Source organism: Watersipora subatra, chromosome 3 (genome assembly GCF_963576615.1).
Source record: "Watersipora subatra chromosome 3, tzWatSuba1.1, whole genome shotgun sequence".
Taxonomy (NCBI): domain Eukaryota; kingdom Metazoa; phylum Bryozoa; class Gymnolaemata; order Cheilostomatida; family Watersiporidae; genus Watersipora; species Watersipora subatra.
Genome location: NC_088710.1, coordinates 21,628,824 through 21,648,509, shown reverse-complemented (window position 1 = coordinate 21,648,509; position 19,686 = coordinate 21,628,824). Strand labels below are relative to the sequence as shown.

Genomic DNA, 19,686 nt, shown 5'->3' with positions numbered 1-19,686 from the left:
CTATGTATTGCACTTCCCAATAGATCTGAGATCCAATGGATTATCAGTTGTTAGTTGTATGTGAATAGTATGTTTATTTGATATATATGCATATACCGATATATCGTGAATCTAAAATGAAATTAAATGAAGAGTAAATAATAATAAAAGAGGCGATAGCAAATTTAATAGCAAGTGAAAGTAGCATAGAAGATGTATAAAAACTCGCCATAAAATGTAGCAGATAAAACATTACTAACAAATTATGATCTGATATGAATGAGTATGTGATATAACGCAGAAACAGATATAAAGCAGAAATGCGCATATACTTGAAAAAGGCAGCTGAAAACAAAGCATTAACTATATAAATAATAACAAATAAAAAAGACACTCTGTATAATAATGATATTAAAGTAAAAAGTATTACCTTGTTACATCCTCTCAGGAAATGCAATAAGAATTGTCCTGGTTGTGATATAACGTGATAAATATTCTTGATCGTGCTTTCTGATGACTTAGTTTACTTCAGGAATGTTGACAAATATGATAAGTGTAAAACACAAGTTACCAGCTTGAGGTGCACAAGATAAATGCTTCAGGTTGTCCAAAAAATAGAAAAGTGTTGCTGCCAATTGCTAATGAATCATACTTCCGATTAAAAACCAAATACACAAATGTTGAAATAGTATTGAAAAACGCATAAAATGAGGACAAGGCTTGGTGAAATCACAACTCTGTGGTTAAAATTGACTTGTTTGCTGTCTCTTGAGGACAGCTGATAGACTAGGACAGTGAGTAAAGATGTACACATTACTACGTGTATAGTAAATAAGTTGCTGAATCTAACACTCTAACCAGAATGTCTTACAACGCTAATTTGAGCATCGTTCTATGCTTAGATTAGCGCAATTATAGTGAGTCCTTTTGCATCCGTGGTGTATTCTTAAACATGTGACATGACTTCTCTATCGATTTCTACTGTTGATAGGGCATTCTAATAGACTACTTCAGTACATTAAGTGTGTTTGACAATTATTGCTAATAGGGTGCTATTGGCATCATCTGTTGGCACTCCTCTTACTGATAAGGTGGTCGATCACCCTTATCAATTGCTATTGTTGGAAATTGTGTAGAGAAAATAACTCCAATTTTATAGACACATGTAGAACAGATGCTCAATGCATGCCTCCTAACAATGACAAATATATTCCATAAGTAATCTTGATGGAAACTTAAAAGCATGAGATGATATGGTCCTAAGAAAAATATTGAATACCTTTTATCTATTGTTGTAACTTTACCAAGACAAATGCGTGTATAATCAGCCTCATATAGGTAATGCCAAGCTATTAAAACTTGGGCTGTTATAAATTACAAAAAAACAGGCAAGTGACAAGTCATAAACATTAAATCTCTTTGAGTGTTGATTCCTTTTAGTAAATGTTTACTATTTTGTTATTTCACTATAATCGTGAGGTTTTATCAAAACTTTGAAGCTTTCTATCAGCCAATGATTGAAGCATTGGCTTTTATAGGCATTCATGTAACCTTGCTGGTCTACGGTATAACATTGCATAAGGAATTATCTTATCTTTCTAATGATGGTAGAAGTGAAAGAAAAGGCTACTTTCAGATTTGTACTTTGGAGCTATTAATGTATATTTGCTTAGTGCTGCCAACATGTAAACCAGTTTGTTTACCTAAATTTGTTAGAAAAGCCTGTAATAAACAGGTTTCCAATTTCCGTATAGTTGCATTTGAACTTTCTTTGATAAAACACGTAAATATTTACATAACAATTTTAAATTCAACCAAGATTCCATACTTTAAATTTCAATTAATGTAAGTATCAGATTTTATCACTTCTCAAATAAAAATCTCTTAAAAAACACAAAATGCATAAAAAAGCTGTCTCAAAAGTAAATGAGAATTAATTGATGGGATATTTCTTTTCATGGTTACAATGGTTAGACTAGATTGTTTATCTGACCATTTGACAGTGAATAATATGTTGACATTTTCAAAGAAGCGCAACATATTACAATAAGCAGTAGTTTAATTGCATGTGGATTAGACTAATAGCAAAATCTCTTCTACTATTATGTGGTCTCGGCAGTTTGAAGACTAATTCCTACCTAAGTCATTATAAAATAAAACTGAATGAAAGCTGATAGCAAGTAAAGACAACTTTACTTATTTATAAAAATGTGTCCACCAGATGTGACATCTAACTTTAACTTTTTGGCAGTCACAACGCATTTAACAGCTAATGATACCTTTGGTTTCATTGTGGTGAGATGGTAGACCAATAAGACCTCAAAGACAGCAAGCACTTAATTGTAGATAATTTTTTGTTGATAATTGGGTCGACAGCTTACTTTTTGTTGCATGAGTAATAGCAACAAGTGCGCTGAAGCCATAATTACACATAATTCAGCGTAACACTACAGCGCATATTATCAACTGAGGTAAAAATGGGCGATATGCAAACAGCCAAACTTGTAGTAGAAATTGCTCGCTTTTGGCGTTTTGCAAAAGTGAGATCGCAACTCCTTAATAAATAAGCTTTGGTTAGATAGTCATAGAATATCGTTTTACTTCGTGTATTTACGATACAGTGCGGATGGGCTCCCGCATTCTGGGTTTTGATTTCCTGGGGCAGAAGTTATATTTTAGGTTATTTTCTAGTACGCATCGATCGATACTGTGCATAACCTTTGACATCGAGTGATGCCAACGACAAACGTTATTATGGAAAATCTACCTTTATGCGAATAGCAACAGATGATATTCAACCTGCGCCCTATAGTCCCTATTTACTCAAAAGAGGAGCCCTTACGCGAGAGACAAACGAACGTCGGTAAATAACATGAAAAATCACGGTATTATTTACATTTATTCCCGCACGTTTTATTGTAGAATGGAATATTTAAGAAGTTATTTTATGACTACCCTGTAGATGTTTGTCGATAACCGTATGCAAATTTGTAGTCTGAAACTTGCTATGTAAAAAATAAACCGTGTAACTAGTGAATGAAACAGTCATAAACAGCCAAAGTTTCAAGTCGGAAAGCTTAAATTTAGTTTTACACGTTTGTGAGTTTGGGTTTGAATGATGGAAATCAGCTGAAAGAATCGAGAGCAGAAATCTGAACGATTTTGTATTTCTGATTGATTGTATTTTTGTGATTCGAGCTTGATTGGCTAGCTTCAACAGCTTCGAGTAGTTCTGGTCTGTTTTAATAAAATATTTTTAATAGATTTTGATAGTGCTTATTGTTGTACAGTTGTTCAAGATAGTGCTGAAATATAGAACTGGCTCTTTTCACTTGGCTTTCCAAAATTGGAAAGCAACTATAGAAATTTAAAAAATCAACTGAATATAATGATGGTTGCTTTTCACGTCAGTGATCTAGGAGTTCTACTTTGTACAAAACATAATATTTATTTAATGAGATTAGCATAGTTTTTAGTACATCATTAGTCAGTAGCATAAAAATGTCGGAAAAGATTGGATTTTCTGAAGACGTATACATCTTGTTAAATCACAGCATTGTTGAACGGTAGCACATGTGTTGATTGGGGTGTTTTTAGTTTGTGGTAGTTCAGCATCGCAATAAGCTTGAGGATGGCCTCCACCTAGTGTTACCTATTTATAAAATAACTTGGAACCCTTCAACAAAAAAACTGATAAGGAAGTGCGTTGTATGTATGGGTGATCGTAAGTAGAAGCTTAACTGTATCCAAGCCTAAGTAGAGTATTCCTCTGGCATTCTCATCTAATGAAGTGAATAACTGCTAGTATTTCTATAAATCATAAATAACATGTTTTTATAGATTCTTAACCAATGCCAAGGAGGAAACTCAGCTGCTGTGAGTATATCAACAGGAAGGGAGATGCAGCGCATGTGCTAGGCTGCTGTTGTGATTGCGAGGTCATAGATACTGCATGCGATAGGTAAAACTTGCCGATTGATTTACTTAATTCCTGCTTTTCCCAGTCGTCTTCCAATATACATGTATAAGACTTAAGCTCGGATCTTCTATCAGAGACCTGGGAGTTTGAGTGCTCCTTTCCATGTTACTCACTTTTCTGCGACTCACTTGTTTTGACTGTTGTTGGTATTTGAGCAAGCCAGATTTCTTGTGCAGGTGTTATTACACTCAATGCTCCAATGACTACGAGACATACAATTTTTTTTACATGGTAGCACTTACATGGTAGCACTTAAATGGTTGTTTTTACATGGTAGCACATACATTTCGTACATGTATATATCATATATGCAATAAAACAGTTACAACTTTAACTATTGAGGTATACAATAGATATAGGTATAAGAAAATAAAAAGATCAAATACCACTTGATCAGCTCTAACCAGCAATTGTGATACTATCTTCTATCGTGACACATTTGTCAGCGCTTTCAAATCTTACTTAAACCGGTAATTTTGCATTATGGGTTTAACATGTTGGAGCAGGTGTCTTAGATGTCAATCCCAAAAGTCTGACCTCTGCACCCAGATGAACAGTGTCATAGCTGATAGACTAAGGATCCCTTGGTATGGTGGGGCCGGTGCCATACAGGTATTGTTATTTTTTAAAATTAAACTGACATATTTTATTAATGGTCTAATTTCTTTGGCTGTGATTCTTTCAATTCATAATGTGGTTTGTTTTGTTATGATGCACGGAGGCAACAGAGAATTGCAAAGGAATATTAATTAGCATTGTATTCACCTACTGCCACTAGTATTGAACTTGAAGGCTTTTAAACTTGTTCTATTGCATGACTATGTTGGTTCTACAATGCTCTTGCTGCGCTCTCATATCTGGTGTTTGGCAAAGTTCGTTTTACCATTTCGCCGGATCAAATTTGAGAGAACCAAAATGGATACTTGCATTTTAAGTTTTGTAGCCGTGTGCAAAATATTTGTAAGATTTAGCTTTTGGTTGTATCCATACAACAAACATTATCAACAAATGTGTGCAGCAGTGCTAATGTTAACAAATGTGTACAGCAGTGCTAATGTTAACAAATGTGTATAGCAGTGTTAATGTTAACAAATTTGTACAGCAGTGCTCAAGTGTAAAACACTTGGGGTTAGGCTTTTTTGTGATGTAAGGAATCTCTTATCTTTTCAATAGTTAGCGGCATCGAAAAACAATTTTTTGCAATGGCATCCAATCACACGCTTTGTTTATGGTAATTTATGGTTTCTTTCCCATATGAGTTTGCTTGTAAAAGAAATACACAAGTTTCAAGGTATTGTGGTATAAGAGAGACTAGCCCGTGTTGTTATAGATCCAGTTGGATGCATTTGTGCCTATCCTAGTGATACCCACCCTCCTCGTCATCTCTATAACACACTACTATGTTGCCTGGTCAGTATCTCTCTTCACACCCCTCTGCCTCATCTCCTACTACAGACACTGGCGGCGTAACCCTCAGCGAAATCGCACACGCTTCTTCTTTTCTTGGGGCCTCGGTGAGTGTCAGGCGCTGCAAGTGTTTGTAGTGCGACCCATTTCTCCTGAAAAAGGTCAAAAGGTGTTAGAATTTCAACGCAAATCAAATTAATTTGAAATCAAATTCAATAAAGTACATAAAATATATTGTTGTACAAATGCTTTTTTTCGCCAGGTTTTATATGATGTAACAATAAATGCAGGGTTGGTGGTTTTTTGCTCAACTGCTGTTTAGAGTTTGTTAATGAACCATTTAAATTTAATTGTCTGCAAAAGTAAATCCATAGAGTAATTTTTTTCAAATTGATATATTCACAAACACGAGATTGTCCCATTTGTCAAAAACAACAGATATCCCGTAGATCCTAAAACAATTTCCATACTTATATTTCTTATGTAATAAACTATCTGTAATTTTAATTGAAAAATGTGATTGCGAATCAAACCTGTTTTTTTATATCGCTTATAACGTCTGTACTATTCATAAACTGCAATCCTAAGCTTTGTGGGTCCTTAATACCGGGCCAAACCATGGGTATTAACGACAAATTTTTGAAGTGAGCACAACCAGGTGAATTTTAAATATATTTGAAGCAAAGTAATTTTTTTTACTAAGCATTTGGCAGCATTTTATTTTATAAATTATATGCAGAAACATCTATTAACGTGAATTGGCATTCTCCGTGTTGTAACAGCCAGTAACAATTAGACTAGGGTTATTATTCAGTCAGTAGATGAGAGATGAAAACATTTGTCGATAAGCGATTAGTATATTCGTACTAGCCAAATTAGGAATAAAGGATATAGCATTTTTGTTGCGATTCTTTTTAGTGAGCACGTTTACTATGGGCTACGTGTTCTTCTGCACGGCCGTCACATATCGAGAGATCTATCTCGCCGAAGGAATGATTGTACTTGGCCTCTTTCTCATGATGTTATATTCACTCTACCTCACTAAACAAGACCCTGGTTCTATACGACAGGACGGGGCGCATGACTCTTACATGAGGATTCTCACCTACCCTAAAGGAAAGCTCAATCGCCGGGCTCAGGTGCCCTTTCGCCACCCCTCCCACAGTTACCCCTCTCTTAGTCGTGGTGAGCTTTTAAAGCCTTAGTGTAGACTGATGGGATGTGTCTGCCGGTGGTCCACAGTTTACAATCGGTTTGTAGGTTATGATAGTGAGTTTTTAAAAATTTATCTGTTTGTGAAATATGAATAATTTGAGTATGGTGGTAAGTCTGTAAACACAATCATTAAAAATGAACTTAAACGAAAGTTTAGTAGATTCTATCAGTATTTTTCTATCATTTGCGAGTATTTTTCTATTGTTCGCGATTGTTGTTGATGTGTCAAAAGATCTGAGTGCCAGGCCGTTTGAAGATTACAGTCTATAAAACTTGATCGCGATTAAAGCGCTCATAAGAAAAATGCATTCTGAAATGATGTCACTAGTTGTCTGGGTTCCTGTCTCTATCGCTATTGATATTGGCTATTGTGTGCAAGTTGCATCATTGCGCGTCTCTATTTTATAGGTCTCTTTAAAAAGTGCAACTATAGATGTCATAATCGCAATTTCACTTGAACCTGAGCATTTGATCTAGTTTTGTTGATTTAAATCTTGAAACATTCTGGCAGTCAGATCACCTCAAACATCAAAAACAATCGCAAGTGATAAAAATGCTGAGATCTTCCTGATAAAATCTATTAAAATTTTGTGAAAATTCATCTTTAAATGGTTCTGTATTTTTATTGGTGCACTCAAATATATTTCATTTTTACATTGATTGTTAAGGACACATTTTAGTGAGGAGTTAATTTTTGGACCAATCAGGCCATGGCGTGATTGGTGTTACAGATATTATTTTAAAAGTACAGGCTACGCTTTTCTTGCTGACAAAAATTGCTTTAAAGGATCGATTGTCACTCAGTAGTGCTCCTTCATAGTTTACTGTGACTAAGTTCTGATCTAGCGACAGTGTAGTGAGACACCCCCATATGGTAATGCAATGGCATCATAGAAACAGCCGGGTCACTCACATTCTCTCGTGATTCAGTGTTGCTGTTTGGAAGTGAAAGACCCGCGCGATGTGCTATCTTTGTGCTATGGAAACGACCTCAGCGACTAACACCTGCCTGCACATAGGTCTTGCTTTTCTCTTGCTTCATATGCTGAAACTTCTGTTGTTAAAACGCTCTAAAAACCTCGACCAAAAGCATCACACAACCATTGCTCTACTATAGCACCATATGATAACATGATCTGCTTGTCAGTCTAGCATAGCGCTTTGGCACTGGTGCACCCAGGTGTCGTGTAGCGAGACCTGAGTGTATCGTTGCATGAAAACTGGGTGCGTAAAGGCTGGTTCACACTATATCGCCGTATCTCGGCGTTGATGACAAAATACTTGAGTAATCGTCGATGATAATGATGTTCAGACTATTACACACTCATCCGCGTTTGCATCAAGAAATACTCCGTGACAAAGTGTTTTCATTATTTATCTTTTTAAATTTTCTGCGAAGAAACCTCTTTGTTCTAGCGTGTTGGAATCAAAAACTAGTTCCGCAGCGACTGTCATAAACGAATATGAGTAAATCACGCTATCTGCGACCGCAAATTACCATCGCCGAAATGGTTCACTTTTGAAAGACAGTCGTCGATGCTCGGCGAAATATCGGGAAAGTTTGACAGCTGCAAACTGTTCTGACGTGTTCACGATGGCATCGGTTCACATAATCAATTGACACTGAACGCCGAAAGGAAAACGCTGACTAATGGCGATATATGTAGTGTGAACCACACTTTTCCGCATAAGCTGAAACTGAAACCTGTTGTATAAGAAATGGGCTTTTCGTTGTTGTTCTTTGATTCCGAAACACTCCAGGTTTTTTGCAAAGATTTGGCCGCGTTTTGAAAAAGCGTAGTTTGCTATGCAATTATTTTCCATTATTACAGCCAATTCTACGCTGGATCCAGTCAGCCCATGGGAAGAGCATCAGCCGACATTCTTGAATACGTCTTTAAATGAGGCCAGAGACTTTCAAGAACTCGCAAATGGTTCACCATCTTTTGACGCTGGGGATGGTCACCCATTCTTCAACCGTATGTCTTCCATAGCTAATGCATCACAGCCTCATTTCAAGGGTGAGCACATAGCTTGATGTACTCTACTTGCCCTTATTTTCCCCTCTATGTATAAGTGTTGTTACATCTATAGTATGCTATGTATAAGTGTTGTTACATCTATGGTATGCTATGTCTAAGTGTTGTTACATCTATGGTATATAGTATGTCTAAGTGTTGTTTCATCTATGGTATGCTATGTCTAAGTGTTGTTACATCTATGGTATGCTATGTCTAAGTGTTGTTACATCTATAGTATGCTAGGTATGCGTGTTGTTATATCTGTGATTTGTTATATTTAAGTGGTGTTACATCTATGGTATGCTATGTCTAATTGCTGTTACATCTATAGTATGATATGTATAAGTGTTGTTACATCTATGGGATGTTATGTCTAAGTGTTGTTACATCTTTGGTATGCTATGTATAAGTGTTGTTACATCTATAGTATGCTAGGTATGCGTGTTGTTATATCTGTGATTTGTTATGTCTAAGTGTTGTTACATCTATGGTATGCTATGTATAAGTGTTGTTACATCTATGGTATGTTATGTTGTCTAAGTGTTGTTACATCTATAGTATGCTATGTATAAGTGTTGTTACATCTATAGTATGCTAGGTATGTGTGTTGTTATATCTGTGATTTGTTATATTTAATTGGTGTTACATCTATGGTATGCTGTGTCTAATTGCTGTTACATCTATAGTATGATATGTATAAGTGTTGTTACATCTATGGGATGTTATGTCTAAGTGTTGTTACATCTTTGGTATGCTATGTATAAGTGTTGTTACATCTATAGTATGCTAGGTATGCGTGTTGTTATATCTGTGATTTGTTATGTCTAAGTGTTGTTACATATATGGTATGCTATGTATAAGTGTTGTTACATCTATGGTATGTTATGTATAAGTGTTAATACATCTGTGGTATGCTATGTATAAGTGTTAATACATCTGTGGTATACTCTGTCTAATCACTGTTGCATCTGTGGTAGGGCTAGCCTGATACATCTCCCAGTACATGACAATTGTGTTGAGTTACCTCCAGTCTTTTGTGTTCGGTAGGTAAGATATATAACAAATGTCTTTAGACTTGTTATATCATGTATGAGTTAGCTCATGTAAAACACATTGGCGCTTGTTTGTCCACAACTGGTGTCATATGCATCGCAGGTGCCGAGGTTATAGCGAAGCCTGAACCTTCGATATGTGATAAGTGTGCCGTGAAGCTTTCTGCAAGAGCGAGTCACTGCAACGTATGCCACCAGTGTTTCTCTGTCAGAGACCACCATTGCATCTGGTAGGCCGTCTGTCTCAGTAAAGTATAGTTGATAGCATTCATCATTTTACCAGTGAGAGACAATCTCGGTTTAAGACTGCTTCTTGTCACTTCCACCTTGACCATGGTTATCGGCTTATTATAATAAAATTTAGATCAATGAAATTTAAATTTTATTTTAGTTAAATTTAATTTTAATAAAAATGAAATTTAAATTTTATTTTAGTAAAATTATAATGAAATAAATTTCATTGATTTAATTTTTCAATTTAAATCAATGAAATTTTAATTTTTAATTCAAATTTTCAACTCATAAAAAGCTAAACAGTAATCGTTTTTCAAGTATACTGTAAGTAGCCTCTAAAAAGTATAAAAATCAAAACCAATCAACAGCAATAACAATCACATAATCAATCCTTACTATAATAAGAGCCGCAGTAAAGTTTAAGAAAAAAATTTGCTTGGTACAAAATTCGAACTCATGAAGTTTGGCTTAGCAAGCCAGCACTCTTACACCTGGGCTCTTCGTCTGCCTTTCAGCACACTCACGTATGCTTAATTTCTGTGCTATGTCTGCACCTGATGGTCTCCCGCAGCACACCAGATTGCCAGGTAGTTTGTAAGTTGGTACAACTTGCTTTGAAGATTGGCACAACTTTTCTCTCACTGTTTGAAAACCTTCCCATTGTGATTGTCTCTTCTTGGGTGAGTTCATTGTTTCAAAGCATCTTTTTATGATCTAGCTTTTAGATATATCACTTAGATCTATTTTTGATTTTTTGATGCAAAAATGAGCATTTCAACTAATTGCAAATCTACATCATATTTCAGCCATCTTATACCAATGAATGACCTTTCCTATTCTTTACGTCTTCTGACTCTGTCTATGCTCAATGTTTATTTTATCGAGGTCTTTCACGCTTTGTCTCCTCGTTTCTTACGTAACAATTACAAGTTTTTGACTTATTTCAAATTATGTGATATGAACAAACTGTATACAACTTCTAACAATTATTTTAAAAATATTATTTCTAGCTCCTTTTACAATGCTCTACCTAATATCAGTTCTCATAACAGAGAAAGGTATTTTAAACACTGTATGTCTAACCATTTATTTGATTAACTAACTGATGCCTTTTTTTACGTTTTATGTATGGCGTAATTTGGAAAAACCTTTCTGTTTGAAATAAAATTATTGCTAAAAAAGTAACAAAACAAATGAAAAATTGGGATATGTAAATTTTTCATAATTGTATTTTCTCATATCAAATACAACAGTCCTCTGTCAATGACTTATTCACAGTAAAATGTACCATACATGATCCACACGTTGAAAGGCTTGTCATTCATGTCTCTAAGAGAAGCTTATACGTACATGTATGTCTTTTCATAAAAAAGACATTCTTAGCACTATCCAGTGTCTTTGGGACCAAGAGGTTATAAAATTAGTGTTTTTACACAATTTTTTGTGTAAATTAGTGTTTTTACAATTTTCATTAGTATGTGAAATTATGTAAAGGTTTTTACAAACAAATCTTTTGTACAAAACGGTCTCTTCATTAACACTGTTTCCATGCTTTGAATGGGTTTGGAGAATAAATAGATAGATTTTGCCACATAGTACTAGTTCTGTTGGTACATGAAAGCAGAATGAATAGATGGCTGTTACCACATAGTACTAGTTTTAGTTCTGTTTCAGGCTGGATCAATGCATTGGATTACGCAATCACAGAGCATTTATAGTCACTCTAGTCTTGTTCCTAACAGCGGCAGTCTACGCGCTTCACCTCACTCTCACTACAATATGCACTCCTATCATGGTCCTCGACTATTTCTTAATGCCAGTAGACTGTAGATTCGTCTATGCTGACCTCTTGTAAGTATGACATTTAATGTCAGTTATAAAATTGGATATAATATCTTTTGTTACAAAAGAGCTGATTGGTGAAATTTGTACAGCTCGCATCTCATATTTTTTCAATATATCGAGCTTGGCTTGTGATGTTAGATGTGGCTGTCTATATCTAAAATTTGTGTACATAAGGGAAACCCTAAGCAAAGCACTGATTTGATATTATTTATAGCGAGTTGATACGGCGGTACTTAAAATTCAAAAGTAATCGGACATGATTTGATCATGAGCTCATAGTAGTCTACAATTTTTACCTCCAGTCATAAAGTGTTGGTGAAGTGTTTGCTTTTATTTATTAGTAATACAATAACTTGTGGAGTAATAGACAAGTGGACTAAACGAATGGGTTGTAAATAAATTCAGTATGCAGTTTCTTGTGAATGAGTTGCTCGACTTGTCATCTGCGCGAATAGTTGTGTACAATCTTGTCTTTAAACTTGATGTTGATTAGACATATTCTGATCATCTTGAAAGATTTCATCTATTGATTACAAAAACACTCAGCAGGTCATTAAACCTAGGAAGAATAATAAACATCCTTGTTTGCTTGTTTGTGTACTGTTCTTCACGCACAAATGATTTTTTGGCTTCAACCCCCTTCTATGACTAATAATCTTGGCTTGCTTCATGCAAGGTTGGCACTGATACTCGTGATATGCCTATTCAAGACTGCTCGCTCGCAACTTTTGGCCTCTAGTTATGGATGCATGCTGTTTATGGCGGTTTTGATCACAGGTGTCCTTTAGCGGGATATTGCCGAAGCCGAGACCGGGCCGTAGTCTACACACACAAAAGACAACAAAGGTCCACGTAGTTATGAGCAAAAACAAAGGTATCCATCCAAATATCTCACCAATCCGATGAGCAGCACACACAAAAACTAAACCAATCGACAGAGCCACCCATCATGTCAGAATATTCCAAGTTTCAAGTCATGTCTTGCACAACTCACCTTATGGTTTCTCAAAACTTGTCCCAAAGTCCCTTTAATTTGAGACTGTCCAACTGCTGTTTTAGGAATGGTCGCCGCTAGCCTAGTCTAACGTCCTAATTCAACATCTCAGTAATTATCGGGGCATTGCTGAGTGCTCCCGAACTTTTTAATTCCCTCTTTTAGCAATGCCCCGATAGTTAGTGAGATGTTGAATCAGGACGTTAGGTTAGGCTAGCGGCGACCATTTCTAAAACAGCAATTGGACAGTCTCGAATTAATAGGGACTTTGGGACAAGTTTTGAGAAACTATAAGGTTAGTTGTGCAAGACATGACTTGAAACTTGGAATATTTTAAAATGATGGGTGGCTCTGTCGATTCGTTTAGTTTTCATGTGTGCTGCTCATCGGATTGGTGAGATATTTGGGTGGGTAATATTGTTTTTGCTCGTAACTATGTGGACCTTTGCTGCTTTTTTTTTGTGTGTGTAGACTACGGCCCGGCTTCGGCAATATCCCGCTAAAGGACACCTGTGGTTTTGATTATGTCAGCCAGGAATGTACCATTGTTTTGGTAGATCTATATACAGTAATCCAGCACTCTTTCGCAGTTCAACTTCAGTACTTGACAGGATAAAATATACATTAAAAAATAGATGAAAATAACTACAACTAAAGTACATAAATTTCTCTCATTCTTCTCTAGTGAGATCCCTCCGGGAAGGTCATCGTGATAGCAATCATCACGGTTCATTGTTTGGCTGTTACTTTGTGTGAATTGCATCTGTGCTTGTGAGACCCTTAATCATGCATCGTAAACACCCCTGACCCTCAAAATTGTACAATAAACTTACAAAAAGAGAGGACAATGCTTGTGATATTTTATTAGTTATGAGTGTGCTAGTTCCTGTTTTACAGATTTTTCATTTGTGTCATGGGAGGAGGAGTAGCCTGTCTTGACAAACTTGTTTTTGCGAAGCTGTCCCCTGGCAAGCGCGGCGAGCAAAACAACAGCTTGTCACAAGACACATTGCACGTGATGCATCAGCTGCACTGAAAGGGAGTTGTTCTCTTCCATCTATGCGGCTTGGCTGCCATGTTATGTCGGTCGCTCCATTGGTAATCATAACGGATTCCGTGCATAAATTTATGTAGAAAAAAATAAGACCAACACATTTAACCCAAGACCAGTCTTTGCGGTAAACTTTAATAGAACTTAGGAATAAAGTTAATTAAAAATAAAATCAATAAGAACAAATAAAACTGATACAAAAATAGAAATAAAACTGACTGAGCGCACAAATAACGACATGTTTAGTTGCTGTTGTTGCCTAAGCTCTTAAGTTCTACTAAAGTTTACCGCAGAGACTGGTCCCTGGTTAAACGTTCTTATCTTCATTTTTCTACATAAATTTTTGCGCGAAATCCGTTATGATTACCAATGGAGCGACCGACATAACATCGCAGGCAAGCTGCATCGACGGAAGAGAACAACTCCTTTTCAGTGCAGCTGATGCATCAGGTGCAGTGCGTCTTGTGACAAGCTGTTGTTTTGCTCGCCGTGCTTGCCGGGGGACAACTCTGCAAAAACAACGGTTTGTCAAGACAGGCTAGAAGGGGAGGGAAGTGCCCTTCCCGACTAACCACGAAAAATAAGGAATTACTGAAGTATAATTGCTTGAGAATAAAAACCTGTGTAATAATGTTGATTTTCATCTTTGTAAACAAATTTTCATTAACCATATAGGTTTATTGTGTTGCTGGATTAACCATATAGGTTTATTGTGTTGCTGGATTAACCGTATAGGTTTATTGTGTTGCTGGATTAACCATATAGGTTTATTGTGTTGCTGGATTAACCATATAGGTTTATTGTGTTGCTGGATTAACCATATAGGTTTATTGTGTTGCTGGATTAACCATATAGGTTTATTGTGTTGCTGGATTAACCATATAGGTTTATTGTGTTGCTGGATTAACCATTTAGGTTTATTGTGTTGCTGGATTAACCATATAGGTTTATTGTGTTACTGGATTAACCGTATAGGTTTATTGTGTTGCTGGATTAACCGTATAGGTTTATTGTGTTGCTGGATTAACCGTATAGGTTTATTGTGTTGCTGGATTAACCATATAGGTTTATTGTGTTGCTGGATTAACCGTATAGAAATTGTTTTGTTGCTGGATTAACCGTATAGAGATTGTTGTGTTGCTGGATTAACCATATAGGTTTATTGTGTTGCTGGATTAACCATATAGGTTTATTGTGTTGCTGGATTAACCGTATAGAAATTGTTTTGTTGCTGGATTAACCGTATAGAGATTGTTGTGTTGCTGGATTAACCGCGTAGAGATTGTTGTGTTGCTGGATTAACTGTATAGAGATTGTTGTGTTGCTGGATTAATCGTATAGAGGTTGTTGTGTTGCTGGATTAACCACATAGAGATTGTTGTGTTGCTGGATTAACTGTATAGAGATTGTTGTGTTGCTGGATTAATCGTACAGAGGTTGTTGTGTTGCTTGATTAACCGTACAGAGATTGTTTTTGTTGCTAGATTAGCCGTATAGAAATTGTTGTGTTGCGGGATTAACCGTATAGAGATTGTTGTGTTGCTGGATTAACCAGATAGAGATTGTTGTCTTGCTGGATTAACTGTATAGAGATTGTTGTGTTGCTTGATTAACCGTACAGAGATTGTTGTGTTGCTGGATTAATCGTATAGAGGTTGTTGTTTCTGGATTAACCGTATAGAGGATCTCGTGTTGCGGGATTAACCGTATAGAGGATCTCGTGTTGCTGAATTAACCATATACAGATTACACATCTGCGTTAAGCGGGGCATTACTCAACTCAAGTTCAGTGAATTATGAAAGGGTTATGATTGGTGACGCGTTCTATCGAAGAGCTGTACACATATTTATTCCTGTGGCATGATCAAGTAGAATGGTCGTTTGCTACTAGCGAAAGCATGTCTGCGAGATTGCATATTGTCAATGTGGAGGATTTTTCTCACGGTTTTGTTGAGCTTACGAATGATCAGTCCTTGAAACAGTTTTCCAAACCATCTGTAATATTGCTACTACTTGTATTTGTTTGAGCGCTAGACTAACTTTGTAGGCGGCCTTAGTAGGCTAGAGCGCTTGGTCTCTTGGCTCATGTATCAGAGGCAGTCATTTTTTTTGTTAAAAGCACATCTAGTGGAACATCTATGTAAGTTAGAAAAACATTTTTGTTATTTGAAAATGGTTTTTGTACTAGTTAGTTATACTATGAGGTTTTGCAGTCACTAGTAAGTCATTGCAGTTTTATTTATAGATGATTGGTAGTGTAGTTTTCTATTGTCTCAGAATAAAAAATTGCGAGGAAAAACCAAATTTCTCATGATACAAAGTTTAAAAGTTATGATGGTAAATGCCATATATGTTGAATAAAAATAAGTTTTCTGTCCAAATACCTTTTTATTCAGCTTTATTCAGGTATCCAGCTTGTTTTTAATCAACAAAATGTAATGAAAAGAAAGCTACTAAACTCACTGCCTAGAGGAGACAGAGAGCTTTCAGCTTCAAGTCTATTGCTTGAGGCAAAATAATTTGTGTCATCACCCTTGTCAAAGTGTACACTTGAGCACCATTGTATGTCACTCATTTAGTGCTTGTATTTATGCTCATGTATTGTGCTTGCCGGGGGACAACTCTGCAAAAACAACGGTTTGTCAAGACAGGCTAGAAGGGGAGGGAAGTGCCCTTCCCGACTAACCACGAAAAATAAGGAATTACTGAAGTATAATTGCTTGAGAATAAAAACCTGTGTAATAATGTTGATTTTCATCTTTGTAAACAAATTTTCATTAACCATATAGGTTTATTGTGTTGCTGGATTAACCATATAGGTTTATTGTGTTGCTGGATTAACCGTATAGGTTTATTGTGTTGCTGGATTAACCATATAGGTTTATTGTGTTGCTGGATTAACCATATAGGTTTATTGTGTTGCTGGATTAACCATATAGGTTTATTGTGTTGCTGGATTAACCATATAGGTTTATTGTGTTGCTGGATTAACCATATAGGTTTATTGTGTTGCTGGATTAACCATTTAGGTTTATTGTGTTGCTGGATTAACCATATAGGTTTATTGTGTTACTGGATTAACCGTATAGGTTTATTGTGTTGCTGGATTAACCGTATAGGTTTATTGTGTTGCTGGATTAACCGTATAGGTTTATTGTGTTGCTGGATTAACCATATAGGTTTATTGTGTTGCTGGATTAACCGTATAGAAATTGTTTTGTTGCTGGATTAACCGTATAGAGATTGTTGTGTTGCTGGATTAACCATATAGGTTTATTGTGTTGCTGGATTAACCATATAGGTTTATTGTGTTGCTGGATTAACCGTATAGAAATTGTTTTGTTGCTGGATTAACCGTATAGAGATTGTTGTGTTGCTGGATTAACCGCGTAGAGATTGTTGTGTTGCTGGATTAACTGTATAGAGATTGTTGTGTTGCTGGATTAATCGTATAGAGGTTGTTGTGTTGCTGGATTAACCACATAGAGATTGTTGTGTTGCTGGATTAACTGTATAGAGATTGTTGTGTTGCTGGATTAATCGTACAGAGGTTGTTGTGTTGCTTGATTAACCGTACAGAGATTGTTTTTGTTGCTAGATTAGCCGTATAGAAATTGTTGTGTTGCGGGATTAACCGTATAGAGATTGTTGTGTTGCTGGATTAACCAGATAGAGATTGTTGTCTTGCTGGATTAACTGTATAGAGATTGTTGTGTTGCTTGATTAACCGTACAGAGATTGTTGTGTTGCTGGATTAATCGTATAGAGGTTGTTGTTTCTGGATTAACCGTATAGAGGATCTCGTGTTGCGGGATTAACCGTATAGAGGATCTCGTGTTGCTGAATTAACCATATACAGATTACACATCTGCGTTAAGCGGGGCATTACTCAACTCAAGTTCAGTGAATTATGAAAGGGTTATGATTGGTGACGCGTTCTATCGAAGAGCTGTACACATATTTATTCCTGTGGCATGATCAAGTAGAATGGTCGTTTGCTACTAGCGAAAGCATGTCTGCGAGATTGCATATTGTCAATGTGGAGGATTTTTCTCACGGTTTTGTTGAGCTTACGAATGATCAGTCCTTGAAACAGTTTTCCAAACCATCTGTAATATTGCTACTACTTGTATTTGTTTGAGCGCTAGACTAACTTTGTAGGCGGCCTTAGTAGGCTAGAGCGCTTGGTCTCTTGGCTCATGTATCAGAGGCAGTCATTTTTTTTGTTAAAAGCACATCTAGTGGAACATCTATGTAAGTTAGAAAAACATTTTTGTTATTTGAAAATGGTTTTTGTACTAGTTAGTTATACTATGAGGTTTTGCAGTCACTAGTAAGTCATTGCAGTTTTATTTATAGATGATTGGTAGTGTAGTTTTCTATTGTCTCAGAATAAAAAATTGCGAGGAAAAACCAAATTTCTCATGATACAAAGTTTAAAAGTTATGATGGTAAATGCCATATATATTGAATAAAAATAAGTTTTCTGTCCAAATACCTTTTTATTCAGCTTTATTCAGGTATCCAGCTTGTTTTTAATCAACAAAATGTAATGAAAAGAAAGCTACTAAACTCACTGCCTAGAGGAGACAGAGAGCTTTCAGCTTCAAGTCTATTGCTTGAGGCAAAATAATTTGTGTCATCACCCTTGTCAAAGTGTACACTTGAGCACCATTGTATGTCACTCATTTAGTGCTTGTATTTATGCTCATGTATTGTAGGGGTGCCATTGCCTATGTAAGCTGCTGCTACACTGCAGTCTCCATATCTCTTATCTCTTTGCTATTTATTCAACAACTTATTCTCATCAGTCAGAATGCAACCATCCAAGAGTTCAATCAGAGCATTCGAGACGCCTCTAACGACAATCACACAAAAAGATGGTGGAAAACATTTTATTTGGCCAAAAATCCTTACAATCGGGGCCTGCGGCATAATTGGTTGACGTTTCTTAGACGGACTCGTCATGAGCCCTACCGTCCCACACAGAGTGATGAGGATATGCTTGAGTAATTTGCATAATTCCAAATATGGACATTGCTACAGCATCTAGTCAATTTTTAAGTTCTTTGTATTTTAATTGTATTTGCCTGGTTGTACATTATTAAGAAATGTAATCACAGAGAAATGTACGTTTGCTGGTCATTTAATGATCATTTGCTCAGGTTGATGAATGAGCCCTCATAAATAAAGTACTGCGCTACAACTTAGACTTATATTGAATAGGTCATGATTACAGAATTACTGTCACAACTAATAAATATCTGGTTTGAAAGTTTGCGTTTTATTAGGGGAACATAACAAACATGCTAGCCGGCATGCATATCAAGTTATCTCATCTGAAAAGCATGTGCAATGCAAACATTGAAATAATCTATGATGTAGTTCGATGAGTCGAAAGCTCTGAATGAGTGGGAAACAGGTTCATGAGTGTTTGAACTGCTCTATTTACAAGTTTCCAATTGCGATGTGAAGTATTAATTTAATTCGCAAACTTGATCTTGGAATGTTTCTAAAGTCAAGCAGATTAAAGCTATGAATGTTACTAACAAAATTCTTGGAGAAACAGAAAACCAGGTTGTGTGACAGGTAAGTACCCAGCAGTAGTTTGTTCCGGTTTGGTGAAAAATAGCTCAGCAAATATTTGGCTCGTTGGCAACTGACTAGTCTGCCTCAGCTGTGTTAGGAGCATCGAACTATTAACTATACCGCCGCATAATTAGCAACTACGTGTATATAATTAGTACGTATTGTGAATAGGTCTATGGTTACGAGTTATTGCAACCTTTTTCATTTTACATTCTTAATTTTTGATTGGCCGAACGGACATGTGTTGATTGGAAAAACTGGCTAACATGTACGATATTTAGACAAATCGTTACGATATATGAAAGTACCGACTTTCACGA

The 19,686-nt window shown here is 36.1% G+C and overlaps 1 protein-coding gene across 2 annotated transcripts; it reads left to right on the top strand.

Annotated features, from left to right (window-relative positions):
• Positions 1-2,817: 2,817 nt before the first annotated feature.
• Positions 2,818-18,978, top strand: LOC137390573 (palmitoyltransferase ZDHHC23-like). 2 transcript variants are annotated; one of them, XM_068076903.1, is made up of 9 exons: positions 2,818-2,864; positions 3,820-3,855; positions 4,465-4,570; positions 5,289-5,472; positions 6,284-6,550; positions 8,413-8,601; positions 9,757-9,883; positions 11,562-11,738; positions 18,499-18,978. In XM_068076903.1, the coding sequence occupies exons 3-9, from the start codon at positions 4,508-4,510 to the stop codon at positions 18,788-18,790; spliced, it is 1,299 nt and encodes a 432-aa protein (XP_067933004.1). In that variant the 5' UTR covers positions 2,818-2,864; positions 3,820-3,855; positions 4,465-4,507; the 3' UTR covers positions 18,791-18,978. The 2 variants fall into 2 exon arrangements, with proteins under 2 accessions (XP_067933004.1, XP_067933003.1); XM_068076902.1 differs by having other exon boundaries at positions 2,830-2,864; positions 3,820-3,940.
• The last annotated feature ends 708 nt before the right edge of the window (positions 18,979-19,686 follow it).

What these genes read in the sequence shown, in the direction of transcription:
- LOC137390573 (XM_068076902.1), top strand. Translation starts at nt 3,831, where the DNA reads ATGCCAAGGAGGAAACTCAGCTGCTGTGAGTATATCAACAGGAAGGGA. An exon ending in CTTCTTTTCTTGGGGCCTCG is followed by an intron (nt 5,473 to 6,283) that starts GTGAGTGTCAGG and finishes GATTCTTTTTAG; the next exon opens with TGAGCACGTTTACTATGGGC. An exon ending in TTACCCCTCTCTTAGTCGTG is followed by an intron (nt 6,551 to 8,412) that starts GTGAGCTTTTAA and finishes CCATTATTACAG; the next exon opens with CCAATTCTACGCTGGATCCA.